The 14,167-nt window shown below is 40.1% G+C and overlaps 1 protein-coding gene across 1 annotated transcript in view; it reads left to right on the top strand.

Annotated features, from left to right (window-relative positions):
• The window catches only part of LOC113134014 (receptor-type tyrosine-protein phosphatase N2-like), a 178,509-nt gene extending 165,321 nt beyond the window's left edge, over positions 1-13,188 (top strand). The window contains exons 21-23 of the mRNA XM_026313186.1: positions 2,627-2,691; positions 9,728-9,801; positions 11,920-13,188. Of these exons, the coding sequence (XP_026168971.1) occupies positions 2,627-2,691; positions 9,728-9,801; positions 11,920-11,991 (211 nt within the window). The 3' untranslated portion in view covers positions 11,992-13,188. The remainder of the gene's footprint in view (positions 1-2,626; positions 2,692-9,727; positions 9,802-11,919) is intronic.
• Positions 13,189-14,167: the final 979 nt, after the last annotated feature.

Raw genomic sequence — 14,167 nt, 5'->3', positions numbered from 1 at the left:
ACTGAGTCGAGAATAGCATCAATTCTTCACTCAGGTGGAAATATTTTCAACATGCATGCCTGTGCCTTCACTTTAGCTTTCGTTTATGGTTTTTTTTCTGTTGGCTTTTTCATGCCACACCTGCAAAGGAAAGATTTTATGTTAATTTCCTTTTAAGGCTTAATTTCCATGTAAAAGCCGTGGAATAATAATAATATTACACAAACACTCCCAAGTCAGAAAAACGAGTGACAAGGAGCTAGAAAAATGTCTTGAGTCAGAGGTGCCAGTCAGCACCTGGCCAGTTTAAACACCTGTGTGGTTGGACCGTGAGTGTGAAGGCAAAAAAGGCCAAACCTGGTTTGTTCTGTTGGCTCGGAATCAGAAGACAAACTGGGAATCCAATGTGTTCGAGGGACTTTTGCAGGTTTTCCAGCGATCAATGTGCTTTCACTTTGTGCTTTCAAACAAGTTTGTCAAAGCCAACTGTGTGCAGCCATTTATCACACTAATGTATACAGAGTGCAGAATGAAGCAATCAGGTTGAGAAGTGAGCGAACAGAAGAGTGAGGATGCAGAAATGCAGCAATCACACAGCATTCAGACAACATCCCTGCCTGTCTTTCTTCTCATTGGTTTTCCATCTGTTCTCACCATATTTGTCTCTTTACAGTTTTTTTTTGTCTGACTCTCATTTTCTTGTCTGTTTTCTGCCTCTTTTCATTTCCTTTTCCTTGCATCTCTCTGCTCCTCTTTCCCCGTCTCTCATTTTAAGTAGAGGGAGCAGACATCTTGGCATGTTTACTCACAGACCCTCAGGCTTCTGCAGTCACACACACACACACACACACACACACATCACATTACATATCACATATCTTTGATCGCCTTGTAATGATCCTGGTGAAGTGCAGCGATACAGCAGATCTAATCATGCCATAATAACCTATATGAAACACACACACCTATATTTTTTGGTTCTAGCCTTGTGAGGACACTATTTGTGATAAGGGGTTCCCTTAACCCTTTAACTTAAGTCTAACCTAAACCTAATTCTGGTCTGAAGCCTTGACACTCAAACAGACCTTTGAGTCTAGTTAAAATGTCCTCACTTTGATTTTTGAGCTAAAAGATATGCACACACACACACACACACACACACACACATTGAGGTGGTACTGCTCAATTACTGTCAGTGGGTACGTTGGGATATACAGCTGTGTGCCTGTGTGGACTTGCAGAAAATAACCAAGGCCCCAGTGAAAATGAAATATTCAGGAAGTATGGATGCATGCCAGCTGACACACACACACACACACATTTATGTTTGTTGGATTACACACCAGCCCATGAAATAGACTGGTAGGGGTGCTGACATCAATTTTCAACACTTGAAATAAATCTGGGATACAAAATATTCCCTCCACACACGTTGCTAAGTATGAGTCTAATTCAGTTTTTGTCCAGCGTTTTTAGTTTGTGTCATCACTTTTTAATTTTTATTTAGAATAGAAGTACATGCATTTACCTCTATAGCTAAAAAAAAAAAAAGGTAGATTCACTGTTGTTGTTGCTAAAATTGCTTTTATATTTTGATGTTATTTAATTCTCAGACAAGAAAAACCAGCCTGTTACAGCCTCTCTGTGCCATAATTATACATCTTTATCCCCTTGAAATAGCATTACAAGACTCATAAACCTGACATATTGAATCTCTCTGACTGCTGCTCACCTTCTTAACACAGGTTACATGTGTCATGACACCAGAATAAAAACAATAACATGAATGTGATGAAGAATAAGAAATAAGCTGTATTTTCACAGTAAATCCATTGGAGTATTTTCTTCAGATTTTATAGCTATAACTGTTTTTTTTAGAAATGCCTGCTAACACGGAAAACACAATCATTTCCAGTGGTTTTCAGTCTTATTTGAATTTGCATCAGCAGGCACAGACAGGATGTGTATCCATCCGTGTCTCTGTATAAAATCACTGGGTTGTCAGACTGAACCTGTAAAAGGGAGCGTGATGGAGGAGAGTGATAGGAGATCACAAACAGGAACTGTAGCTTTGTTTTGCTGATGGTGTCAGAATAAACACATAAGCTGCAGCTCAGCCAGTTCACTTGTCATTTCTCTGACCTCTGAAACACAACGATGTGTAGTCGAGGTAATATACAACAGAGGTCACGATGACTGGTTAGGTGCAGCAACATTTCTTTTCCTTTTTTTTTTCCCAGAAATCACCATTTCTCTTCATTTTATTGAGAAAAAAACAAGAAAATTAATGTTTTAGCATTTTTATGTGCAAATAATAAAATATTTCCTTGTTTTATTCTGAAAAAGATTTGACTAGAGCATACTTCAGATCAGCAGCTATTTCAGGTTTTTACTGTCATCTACAATCAGTGAAAACAAAATGTTTTATGCAAAGAAACACTGAGCGATGTATGCACAAGTTTAACATCATGTAGTCTTTATTTGGAGAACTGCAACACAGCCTGCTGTCTTTCACGGTGTTATGTTTTATACTAACGGTGAAAAACTGTTTCAGAAATTAAAGGATGTAATTAAACTCAAATATTTAATTAATGCTCCCTCCCCCCGTCCCCCATTCTGTGTCTTTGTCTCTCGCCCACTCGTGCAGTGACGGTGCAGGGAGAACCGGGACGTACATCCTGATCGACATGGTCCTCAACAAGATGGCTAAAGGTGGGTATTGTCTTCTTCTCCCCGCTCCGTTCTCCCTCGCTGCGCATGTGGAGAGAGGCGTTACCATGGCAACGTGTTTCCTCCCTTCTCCGCGGTCGACAGTGTGTAAACCGCACAGAGAGAGAGAAAAAAAAAAAAGCTCCGCTGTCAAAACATTACCACTGTTATAGTTTTTTTTTTAATATAAAGTTGGATGATTGCATTAAAAATAATGATATTTAATGAGATAATTACAGTGATGAGAATGTATGAATATTTTTTCCATTAACACGGAGCAGCTCAATCACTGTTATTGTCTTTCCCTGAGCCGGAGAAAACAAACCGGGATATTTATTAGCTGTTGCTTAATTACTGTGAATTAATATCTATTTCATTATCTCGGTGGATGCTGTGCCACTTTGGCAACATACTCCTGTCTCCTGTCATCACAATAAAACACATTTAAACTCCATACACATCCCGGTAAAGCTACAAGTGACTTCCACAGAGATAAGGATGCTGAGAAAGGAGCTGGAATATCTGCTGGGAAAGAGAAACTGGACACATTTTGTGTAGGAGTACGCTGCTGCCATCAACATCTACAAACTGTTTTGAATCAAACAGGCTTGACCCTGAACACTTTATCTGAAATGTCATCAGAACTCCAGCCATTTTAAGCACATTGCAAGTGCATGATAATTACTATAATTACAGCATGATATAATAAACAGTGTAATTATGTAGGGGACTAAATATTTCATGGGGCTTTGGCAGTTCATGATAGGACATTAAATTGTCATTTTCTGAAGCTCTTTCTAATTATTCTCAGTTATACAGGAATACAGGACTATTTAAATTGCTTATTTGAGGCATAAGTGACATTTTTCAAGTTATATGATTACATCTTACACCTAAAAACTCTTGACAGTTCACCACCTAAGGGACAAAAAAACAGTTCTAGGCATCACACAGGGGACTGTGTCTCAGATAGTGTGCGAGGGACGTTACTTGATAACTGCCAGTGTCTACTTCTTGATGATAGCAGTGTTTTAAAAAGTAGGCAATGGGGGACTATTAACTATAGGACGAGTAGTGTAACATACATTTTTTAAGTGTAAAAAACGCTGCAGGGTTCAGGATAAAGATGAGATGGAAATAAGATCATGTTTATTATATTATTATACTAAATAAGTAAAATGTATGAAGAAATGTTTTGTTTTTGGACCGACTTGTTATTTCTAAATCCAGTTAAGGTGGAAGCTGATGTCCACACAGTATGTGTGTGTGCGTGTCTTTCATTGTTTGTGTGTGTCTGTATGTGTGTGTGTGTGTGTGTGTGTGTGTGTGAAGTGTCCCATGGTGGTGTTGCTGTAGCAGAACGAACTCCTGGGTCTTTAATTCCAGATCAAAGGGTCAGTCGGACATCAGGGGCCTTTTCCCAGGCTGTCACACTGTGATCGGGGGCCCCAGGGCTCCTCCTCAGCACCCAGGGGCCAGGGAGGAAAGGTTAAAGGAAAGCAGGGTGGGTGTTGGTGGATGTGAGGAGGTGTCCCGTGTACCCTTTTATCGGTGACCTGAATCCTCAATTTACTTTGGAGAAAAAAAAATTCTCAGCCTCATTTTATTCCCATGACTTTCTGAATCTCATGCGGCCAGTTCCAAAATGAAGCAACTGTCTGGAAAACCATGAGGCCTCATTACAGAAGATGTAGTTTTCTGACAACAGAAACCGAAAGATACGACATTGAAAGGAAAATAAAGTGTCTTTGGCTGCAGGTAGTGATAAACAGCAGAGCAGAGACTCAGTAAAGTAAATGGGCCGTTCCACTCCCTGCCAGATGATGGCAGTTGTGCAAATATCACACAAAGAAATTTCATGTCACTTACCGATTCATCCACGTCACAGAAACCTGAGCGATCAAGAAATCAGTGACCCTTTCACTGCATTATGCTCGAAAATGCATGAATCATTTCATTTTCAATTGGTCTTTTATTAAACCAGATAGCACTGGATTATTACTGTGCTCTGTGTTATATGTTACAGTATCACTCCCTGCTGTTGTGATCATTCGACATTTAGTGAGGACTGGACAGCTTTGTTTTGTGAATATAGCTGATAAAGCAGCATCAGTAGAAATTCAGGCCTGACCTTCATGGTAAATAAACACAACTATCTCTGTCAGTGATGCAGTTAGTTGGAAAACAGATGATGGACTCCCGAGGACAGGATCTGTCTGAGGTTTATTGTGAGAATCAAAGTGGATTTAGCCTGAATCAATGTGAGAACTCTGTGTTCAGCATCAGCACCGTGGTACATTTGGCAGAAAACTCATGTAAAGAAAAAGAGCTTTGTTTTGAGTCTTCAGAGCCCTCCATGTTTTAGTTTGTCTAATTACTTCTGAAGAGGTTTTATAAATCTGAAGCACTGTGGAATCTGCTAAAACCCCATACATGAGCGTGTAATCCTTCAAGATAAAACATGAAAATCCCCAAAAGTGGAGTTACAAGACTCTCACCTGACTTCATGTTTGTCTGGTGTTTGGCTGCTTTCCTTCTCTTTGCTTTGCTTTGTTTTTGATTCGTTGTTTTATTCGGTTGATGTTCAAAACAAAAGGCTTTTGTTGGGTCTTTGCATTTTTCAGGTGTAAAATGAGCTGCATGTCTTGGTCATAGCACTTTAATACTCATATTTGAAGCATGATCTGGAGCACAGGACCTTTTAGGAGGCAGTTGATGTTATTTGCTGCCATTTATTTAAAGCTCTTTTTCTAATCTCATGCTCCACATGCAGCTGTTCAGGCCCCAGTTTCAGCTGTAAGGGCCTCCCACACAACTATAGACCGGTTCAGACTTGGTTTTACAATTCCACCAATGCAGAGGGAAGAAATATATTTAAAACAAATCATCTAACAGAGTCTAAAATATTTTACATTATTCATGTCAATATGCAACAAACATAAAAACACACTACCCATAATGCAATTTAAAACCGTCCTCCTTCAACATCCAACTCTTTCAAACTAAAAGTGCAAATTTAGTCTGATAACTGACACCCAGTCAGTGATCATCCAAAGAACTAGAGGAAAAATTCAATTCAGTTCGGTTTAATTTCCAGATGAGCTTCATGTATGTTGTGTTTTTTGAGTTTATATGATGGAGATTTATATTTGATGGATCCTAAAATCTGTTCTTCAGAGAAAAAGGCTGATTTTTTTCCTCCCTCCCTCCCCTACATCACTGCTCTCAGCTCTCCACCCCCTCTTATTTTGGAGGTTTTTGTCTGTCCTGAGAAGCTAGAGGCCCCCAGGTTTGCAGGCTTCCTCCATCCTGATCAAAGGCACTTCCCACCTCCTCCTCCTCCTCTTCTTCCTCCCTCTCAGACACAAAATCACTCCTGTTTCCCTCTCCCTCCCTCCCTCCCTCCTCTCTCTCGATTCCCAGTCTTTTTATCCCAAGGAATGAATTGTAAATTTGTCCGAGAATTATGGTGGTGCTGCAGGGTTGAAGAGGTATTGCTGTGGTTCTCACGTTTTTTTTTTCTCCACTTTTTCTTTTCCAAAAGGCTCCCACATTTTCCTCCTCTCTCTAATGTTACCCCCCCCCCTCACACCACCACCACCCGCCACCCTTCTCTTCATCTTAAGAATCAAATGAAACCCATCGAGTGCCGGGGAGCTTTTCAGCATCCCCCTGTTATTTTTTTTCACAGGTCCAGCTGGTGAGCTCAGCTCTCAGCTTTGGCTTTTGGGGGTCTTTTGCGGCCCTCAGCAGCCCCTGTCTTTCTGTTTTATCTTTCTCTCCTCCTTCTCCTCTTCTATAGCCCACCACCACCACCACCACCCTCCTCAGTCCTACTCTTCGACCTCCACCCTCAAGCGAGGGTCTTACAGAGGAGGAAGGCTCAAAATGAGGCCGGGATTTTTATACAATTCCTTCTTTTTTTCCAAGCTTCCACCATCTCCTTTAAAAGAGAGTTTTGCAAAGACGGAACGCTCAAATAAGGCGTTTTTCTTTTAATACCGTCCATTTTGAGGTTTATCAGAACCTGCACAATAGCCCTCGGCTTGTTAAGTCCTCCCCCCAGAAAAAGAAAATCTAAAGCAGGGAGTAGTGTGTAGCAGCTTTTCTGGCTAGAAGGGAGTCTATTGTGGCGTAAAATGAAAAAAGAAAAGCTCACAAAACCTGTGAAACAGAAAGAGAAAATGGTGTGAATGAGCAGTTCTCCCACCATTCATTTTCCTCTTCATGAAGGCAAGAAAAAGAAGTGTTATTATGTGTCACAACAAGGAAAAAGTAAAGAAAATTCTTGCACTTTTTGTTTCCTAAGAATTTGGATGGCGTAAAGGGGCGGCGGGTGCACGGAAAACAAATTAAATGTTTTTTCTTCCTCTTGTTCTTTGTGGATTTAATTGTTGCTCGCACCTTATGCCCGTTCTCTTTTCGCTTTTCTCTCCCGGCCTTCAACTGTTTCCCCGTTTCTTTCAGAAGTCTTCATTCATTCATCTCTTTCTCCTTTCGTCTTTGTTTTTCTGCTCTTATTTCAGCTAATGGTTGGGTACCTGCAGCTTGTTATGCGACTATTTATTAAAAGCTGACACAAGGTCTATTTAAGCACAATAGGAGACAAAAGCATTAAAAAAATAAGATTTACTCTCTGTGTTTGCCAGAGAAAAGAGAAATGCTGCTCACGATTATAAAAAGCAAGTGACATTAATATGTGACACGGTGATGTTGACAAAATGCTCTGGTGACACACATTCATTTAGTTTTTAGGCTGTTGAATGGATTTTTCTTACCTTCCTTCTGTTTGCACTGTGTTTGCTCTGCTCACTATGATCTTTGAGGAAACTTTGGTAGTTTAAAGTAAAACAGCAGTTTAGCAGCCTGTGTTCATTTCCAATACAAATGAACATAAACATTATTTCCTACTAGAAAGTTTGATGCCACATTTTTGCTGTAGCTTGGTAGGCTGATTGGTGAGTCTTGGACTGGATCTAAATACGCAGATCCCCAATAAAAGCCTATAAAATATTTACTACAATCAAATTTTTTGTTTGCAGCTGTGAAAAAAAAGCAATATCAGTATTTCTATGATGAATCAAAGTCATCAGTCAGTTATAGGTCTGATTTTTGACAGTACATGAGCTGTCAAGCAGTCAAGCTTCAACTTCACTTCAGTGAACCTCAAGACTTGACAACCTAAAATCCTGGAACTAGACTTGAGACTTAAACCTGCCATAAGTAATTTTTTGGTGCTTTGGAAACAAGTCGTGAACACTGATATGTATCGTCACTAGTCGCTGCTAAATGCTCCACTATGTTCACCACCACCACTGATGCTGGTGGAGCAGTAAAAAACAGACAGCCACACAATGAGCTGTGTAAAACTGAAGGAGAGCTGCAGACTCAGGTGATAACTCCTTCATCACTGTAACCAACCTCTCACATTGTGTTCACATCGTTTTCACATCGTTGTCACATTGTTTTCACATTGTTTTCACATTGTTGTCACATTGTTTTCACATTGTCGTCACATTGTTGTCACATTGTTGTCACATTGTTTTCACAGTTTTCACGTTGTCACATTGTTTTCACATTGTCGTCACATTGTTGTCACATTGTTTTCACAGTTTTCACGTTGTCACATTGTTGTCACATTGTTTTCACAGTTTTCTCATTGTTGTCACATTGTTCAAACATTGTCACGTTGTTGTCACGTTGTCATGTTGTTGTCACATTGTTGTCACGTTGTTGTCACGTTGTCACATTGTTGTCACGTTGTTGTCACGTTGTCACATTGTTGTCATGTTGTTGTCACATTGTTGTCACGTTGTCACGTTGTCACATTGTTGTCACGTTGTTGTCACGTTGTTACATTGTTGTCCATGTTGTTGTCACATTGCTGTCACGTTGTTGTCACGTTGTCACATTGTTGTCATGTTGTTGTCACATTGTTGTCACGTTGTTGTCACATTGTTATCATGTTGTTGTCACATTGTTGTCATGTTGTTGTCACATTGTTGTCACGTTGTTGTCACATTGTTGTCACGTTGTCACATTGTTGTCACATTGTTGTCATGTTGTTGTCACATTGTTGTCACATTGTTGTTACATTGTTGTCACGTTGCCTTTTGTGTAAAAACATTGATTATAGCAACTTTTAAAGCAAAAACATCATCTCAGGTCTGATTAGATCTTGAAACGTTAAATTGTGAATAGTATAATATCAAGCCACACAAACTGAGTACTGATTTAGGCTAATGTGGTCTTAATTAAGTAAAACATTAAGAAACTGTTTAAATACTGTGTCATTTTTAATTCCAGCATTCAGGAAAGTAACACCCTTTGATTTCAAGACTTGACTTGGAGAGATCTTCACAGACTGAAAGTAAAAAATAAATTCATCCAATAATTGTACACTTCAAATGTGTTTGGTTTCAAAAGGATTATAATCTGCTTGTAATAGATCACAACGTGCAGTGGTCTGACCGGTTTTTGGCCAGAGGTCATTACGCCGACTCCAGGCAGTCACTCTGCTGTCAGCTATGGGGCATCATGCCAGTCTGGCACGCAGATGGGCTGACTGGCAGGCAAACTGGGACCACACTAACACACACACACAGGCATGTCAGATTTTGGCAGAGGCTAACAGAGCTCTGGTGGGCAACCTTCATTGGCTCAAAGGCTACAGGAGACTATCAAAGAACGACGAGGGGCTTTAAGATCGGCTCAGTTTCCTTTAGAAAACACCACAAACATGTGGGCCTGTGATTTCCTTCACAAAGTCCTCTCCAACAGTTTCTTTTCCCTCTTGATCTTTTTTCATCCTGACAACAAAACGCCACCACCTAACAGTTTTGTAGAGTCTGTTTGTGTGTTTGTGTGTGCAAAGAGGATGATTGTAATCGCTTTTTGCTGTTCTAAAGGGAGTCAGTATAAAACACCAGATTGACAGATGTTGGCAGGATTATCTTGGTGCCACTTTGAACACAGTCCAACACCATTTTTGTCTCTGTGTGTGTGTGCGTGTGTGCGTGTGTGTGTGTGTGCATAACAGGCGCTAAGGAGATTGATATTGCAGCAACTCTGGAGCACCTGCGGGACCAGAGGCCGGGAATGGTTCAGACCAAGGTAACACACCTGAATTCTCTTTGTTCATGCGGAAAACTTGTGATTTGTGGACCTGGATTACACTCTGAGAAAACAAACCCTATTTTCTCTCATTGTGTGATATATTTCATCAATTTACACTAAATCCACAGTTAATGCACAGACATGATCTCTATTTATCACCCACACTGATCACATTACATCAGTTTTGATATGATATATGAACCGGATTTAATGATAAAGTGGCTGCATCTTAAATTACTGATCTTATTCATTTTCCCAGAAAGGCAAAAGTGTATTGCATTACTGTTGGATTTGAAGTGGCCTAATTACTTTACAGTTATTGGCTCACTGAAATACGTCAAACCTCCCAATGTCTGCCACCTAGCCAAGGTTATGAGAAGTGTTTTTCCAACCAAGAGTAGTTTCAGGTATCTTCTGGTCCCAGGGCCCTGTAGCTTCTTTTATAGTAAAAACTATAAGATGTTACCAAAGCACCACTGTCGCTGTCACTTTTTTCTTGAGTCTGATATTTAGCCATTGACAGTTGCTGGGATCAAACCTGTGACCTTATCGTCACGGTACAGCCTCACTAACTATCCATCTTACCTCCTCGAACACTCTCAGGTATTCCTCCTGTCTTTGTACCTATTAGAGATTAGCTGGATTTGCAGTTTTTGGGGGACTCGTTCCTCTACATCAGAGGAGCTCAATCGATTTCTGAATAGTAAGTGAGCAGGGATCATAGCCAGGCCTGCCAAGGAAACAGAGGAATATGTATAGAATTCAAATCTTTACTAAAACCCCAGCTGCAGTATCAGATGTTATAAAGCAGCTTCTCAAACCAAGAATGTAGATTTGAAACGGAAAAACAATTTGATGAATTTTTTATAATCTGACACAACCTGGGCCTTTAAACACAAAGAGACCACAGGATGGGTTCTGTAAAGGACATTTCTGTGCGGCCTTGAAGAGCGTTAGAGTCGTCCCTCGTCACACTGTAAGTGGGACGACACCAGGCTGTTCTGGAGACTTCAATTACCTGCTGATCTCTGAGCATAATTAGAAACAAAAGCCAGGATGCGTAAAACCTTGGCAGTATCGATCCAGGTGTTATTAAACCATGTATCCTGAGCAAACAACTGTCATGGTGCACTCTCAGCGGTCCTCACCCATTGATCGCCCCTGTGGTCAGGAGGCCCAGCCTCAGCACCATGATTTCATTTCTGATTTTGATGAGGGAAGATGTTGTTTGTGCCGTTAATCTTCCATTTCCAGCAGTGATCCAGTGAACAAAATGCTGAGCACGTCACTAAATCTGACTAAAGTGTGTTTAGGTTTTTCCATTTACCAAAAGGACATCTCAGTGTACTTCTCCTGCTAAAGATCATGCTAATTAGATAATGTTGCATGTACATCTTTGATAAATGAGATATTGTCTCCGCTAAATTAAAATGAAATCATTTTTTGCAGATGAGGTTGAGCCTTTACTTTTCATATCAACGTGAGACTGTATTTCAGACTTGGTTTAGGCAGACAAAGATGTTTTGGATTAAGATGCTTTTCCAAATTTGTGTGGAAAAGACCCGACATCAGCCCCGACCGACACCTTAGGGACGGAGCGGGACGCTGAGCACAGAGCAGGTCTTATCGCCCAACATCAGTGTTAGACCTCACTAATGCTCTTTCAGCTGTACAGGAGAAAATCCCTGCAGCCAGGTTCCAGGATCTTGTGGAAAGCTTGAAACCTGATCAGTGGAGGCAGTTCAGCAGCAGATTAATGCCCATGGTTTTGGACTAAGATGTGAAAATGTTGGATCCAGTGTATGAAGTTATTTTAGTAACTCAGAGCTTCTCACGCCTCGTTTTTGGTGACTTGACACTGAGATGACTGTTCGGAGAATAAACCAAAGTGAAACTATAGAAGTGTGGAGAACAAAAGCAGAATTTTGTAGGACTTTGTGAACCAGCCAAGGAACACCAGGTTCATCGTGTTGCCACAGGCAGTTTGGCAGTGAAAGTGAAAGTGAAATCACAATCCACTATGTTGTCCAGAGTTTTGTTCCCACTGTACATGTGTGTCTCAGTACTTTACACTTTCCTTCTTTCGCCCTCTGTCCCTTTCTCGTCTCCCTACAGGATCAATTTGAGTTTGCGTTGACGGCCGTTGCTGAGGAGGTGAACGCCATTCTGAAATCTCTTCCGCAGTAGGACGGAGTTCGTCCTCCAGTTTTCCCAGTCCTAACTGGAGGATAGTCCCTGTTACTGAGTCCACTTGTTTCCTCCTGCTGTCTCCTCTTCTCCCTTCATTTCATCCAGGTTTTTCTGTCTCCTTTGCTTCCTTTAGTCCAGTCCTTCCTCTTTGGCCTTGTTGTCGCATTCTTCTCTTTGTCTTTTCACCTTCTTTCTGTTGTTCTTTCCTGTGGTTCTTTTCCTTCTTTCCTTCGTTCACTCTTACCTCCTCTTCTTTCCACTCATCCCACCTCCTTTCATGTCTTCTTATTCCCTTTCTTTCCATCTTAGTGAACATTTTGCCAAGAATTCGTGGCACCAATCCTGTACATAGATGAACCTTCCTTCTATTGTAATGATCCATGCAGCCAAAGTGTTTTCCAAAGTGACATTTCATTCTACTTAGACACATTAGAACTGATTGATAAAAATGTTTCTCTGTGTTCTGTTAGGAGTATATTTATTATAGGTTCTGTTTCTAGACGAGCACTGGCCTAACGGGCATCAGTTGGGTAACGTTTGGCAATTAGGATCAAATCTGCTTAATATATATTTTTATCATCTGAACTGACACATTTGGATCAAAATCGGTTAAATCCAAATTAAACGAATCATTTTTTGTTGACGTTTTACTCAATTGATGCCCGTGCTTGGTTTTTGAGTGCGTGTCTGCTGTTGATCATCATGTCTGTATCATAAAATTATATTTGTGTCTGATTTTTAGTGCCATGCTTTCTGATATGTTTTCATACTAGTGCGTAATTCATCAGCGCCCAGTGTCGGTCAGTGAGGTAGACATGAGACAGGTGATTTTTTATCTCCCTTATCAAAGTAAGTGGTCAAACATTTAAATATGAGACACTGGTTATGTCCAACTTATTTTAAAAGGCTAATACTGGAAATGAAGCGAAAAAACATGGATAAATTTTTTTTTTTTTTCAATGTGTAATTTTTATCATCCTAGTGGAAGCAATATAGTTGTTTCTTTAATGTGAATTGTTATCTCTCGTGGACAACCAATATTGTGGCTTGTCAGTGAAGTAACACTAATGTCTGCCTTAATAAAAACACAGTAGATGGACTAGTAAATGTGTCTAGCTGCCTGCTAAATGAGGCTGGTGTGTAATGGCCTTATTCCAGCGGATTAACCTGTGGATTAGAGGTTTACTGTGCTGCTGCTTAATGAAAAAACCTGCTGATAAAAATTTAAGAACATGCTGTTCTTAATAATCTGCAAACAGGAAGTTTTCTTCTGTGCAAAAGTCTTTGATTCATTCCAACAGCAGCAATATTGCTTCCTGTAAAAAGTACATCCTTATTTTAACGTGAAGCACTGTCTGCTGGAGGGAGGCCATTATAAAAACACAGTGATTAGTACTTTTATGATGAAAGCGGATGGTTTTGCTTATGAATAGCAGTTCTTCTATGTAGCATTACTGAATCATTTGTACATGTACAGTAGCTAAAACCGCTTGGGTGACACTCATCAGCTCGTTCTGCCCAAAGCATCTTGAAACTAGTTTTTTGTTCTGCAGTTCATGAAAGAATCAAAGACAGCATTAATATATTAAACTGACTGCATGTATGATTTAGCCCATTTACTGCAAAATACATAAACCAAATTATGTTCCTGTGCTTCACCTCTTTGAACAGACAGCATTTCGCTACATTCATGGCTGCAACTGGTTGCTATTTATTTTAAGATAAGAATCTATTGAAGGACCAATTATTGTTAAACACCAGTGTGATGCTTTGAGATCATTCTTACCATCATCCATGAGACTCTGGTTTTGTTTGTACAATCTGATAATAATATGATTTCAATACTATTGTATGACTATTCAGCAAATTGGTGTGCTGCACTTTCCTGTGGCCTCAAGAGGAAAAACTCTTTGTGAAATCAACGTTTACCTATTAACTTTATTTCAGACTATTTATGCTCCAAAGACCTTAAGAGTGCAAAAGCCAAGGATTATCATCTGTAGAGTGTGCAGGCCGTGGTGCAGTATCAATATGACATAACGCTGCAGCAAGCTAGTGTTGTGTGGCCAGAATCAATTTTTCATCACAAAACTGAATCCTTGCATCCTTATAATAGCGTGTTTCATGTGCAAATGGGATTTTAGTTTTTCTTCCTGACATCGTCTTACTCTTC

The sequence above is a fragment of the Mastacembelus armatus genome, chromosome 17, assembly GCF_900324485.2.
Source record: "Mastacembelus armatus chromosome 17, fMasArm1.2, whole genome shotgun sequence".
NCBI classification, from domain to species: domain Eukaryota; kingdom Metazoa; phylum Chordata; class Actinopteri; order Synbranchiformes; family Mastacembelidae; genus Mastacembelus; species Mastacembelus armatus.
Note: the sequence above shows the minus strand (reverse complement) of the source record. Positions and strands in the feature narration are given on the sequence as shown.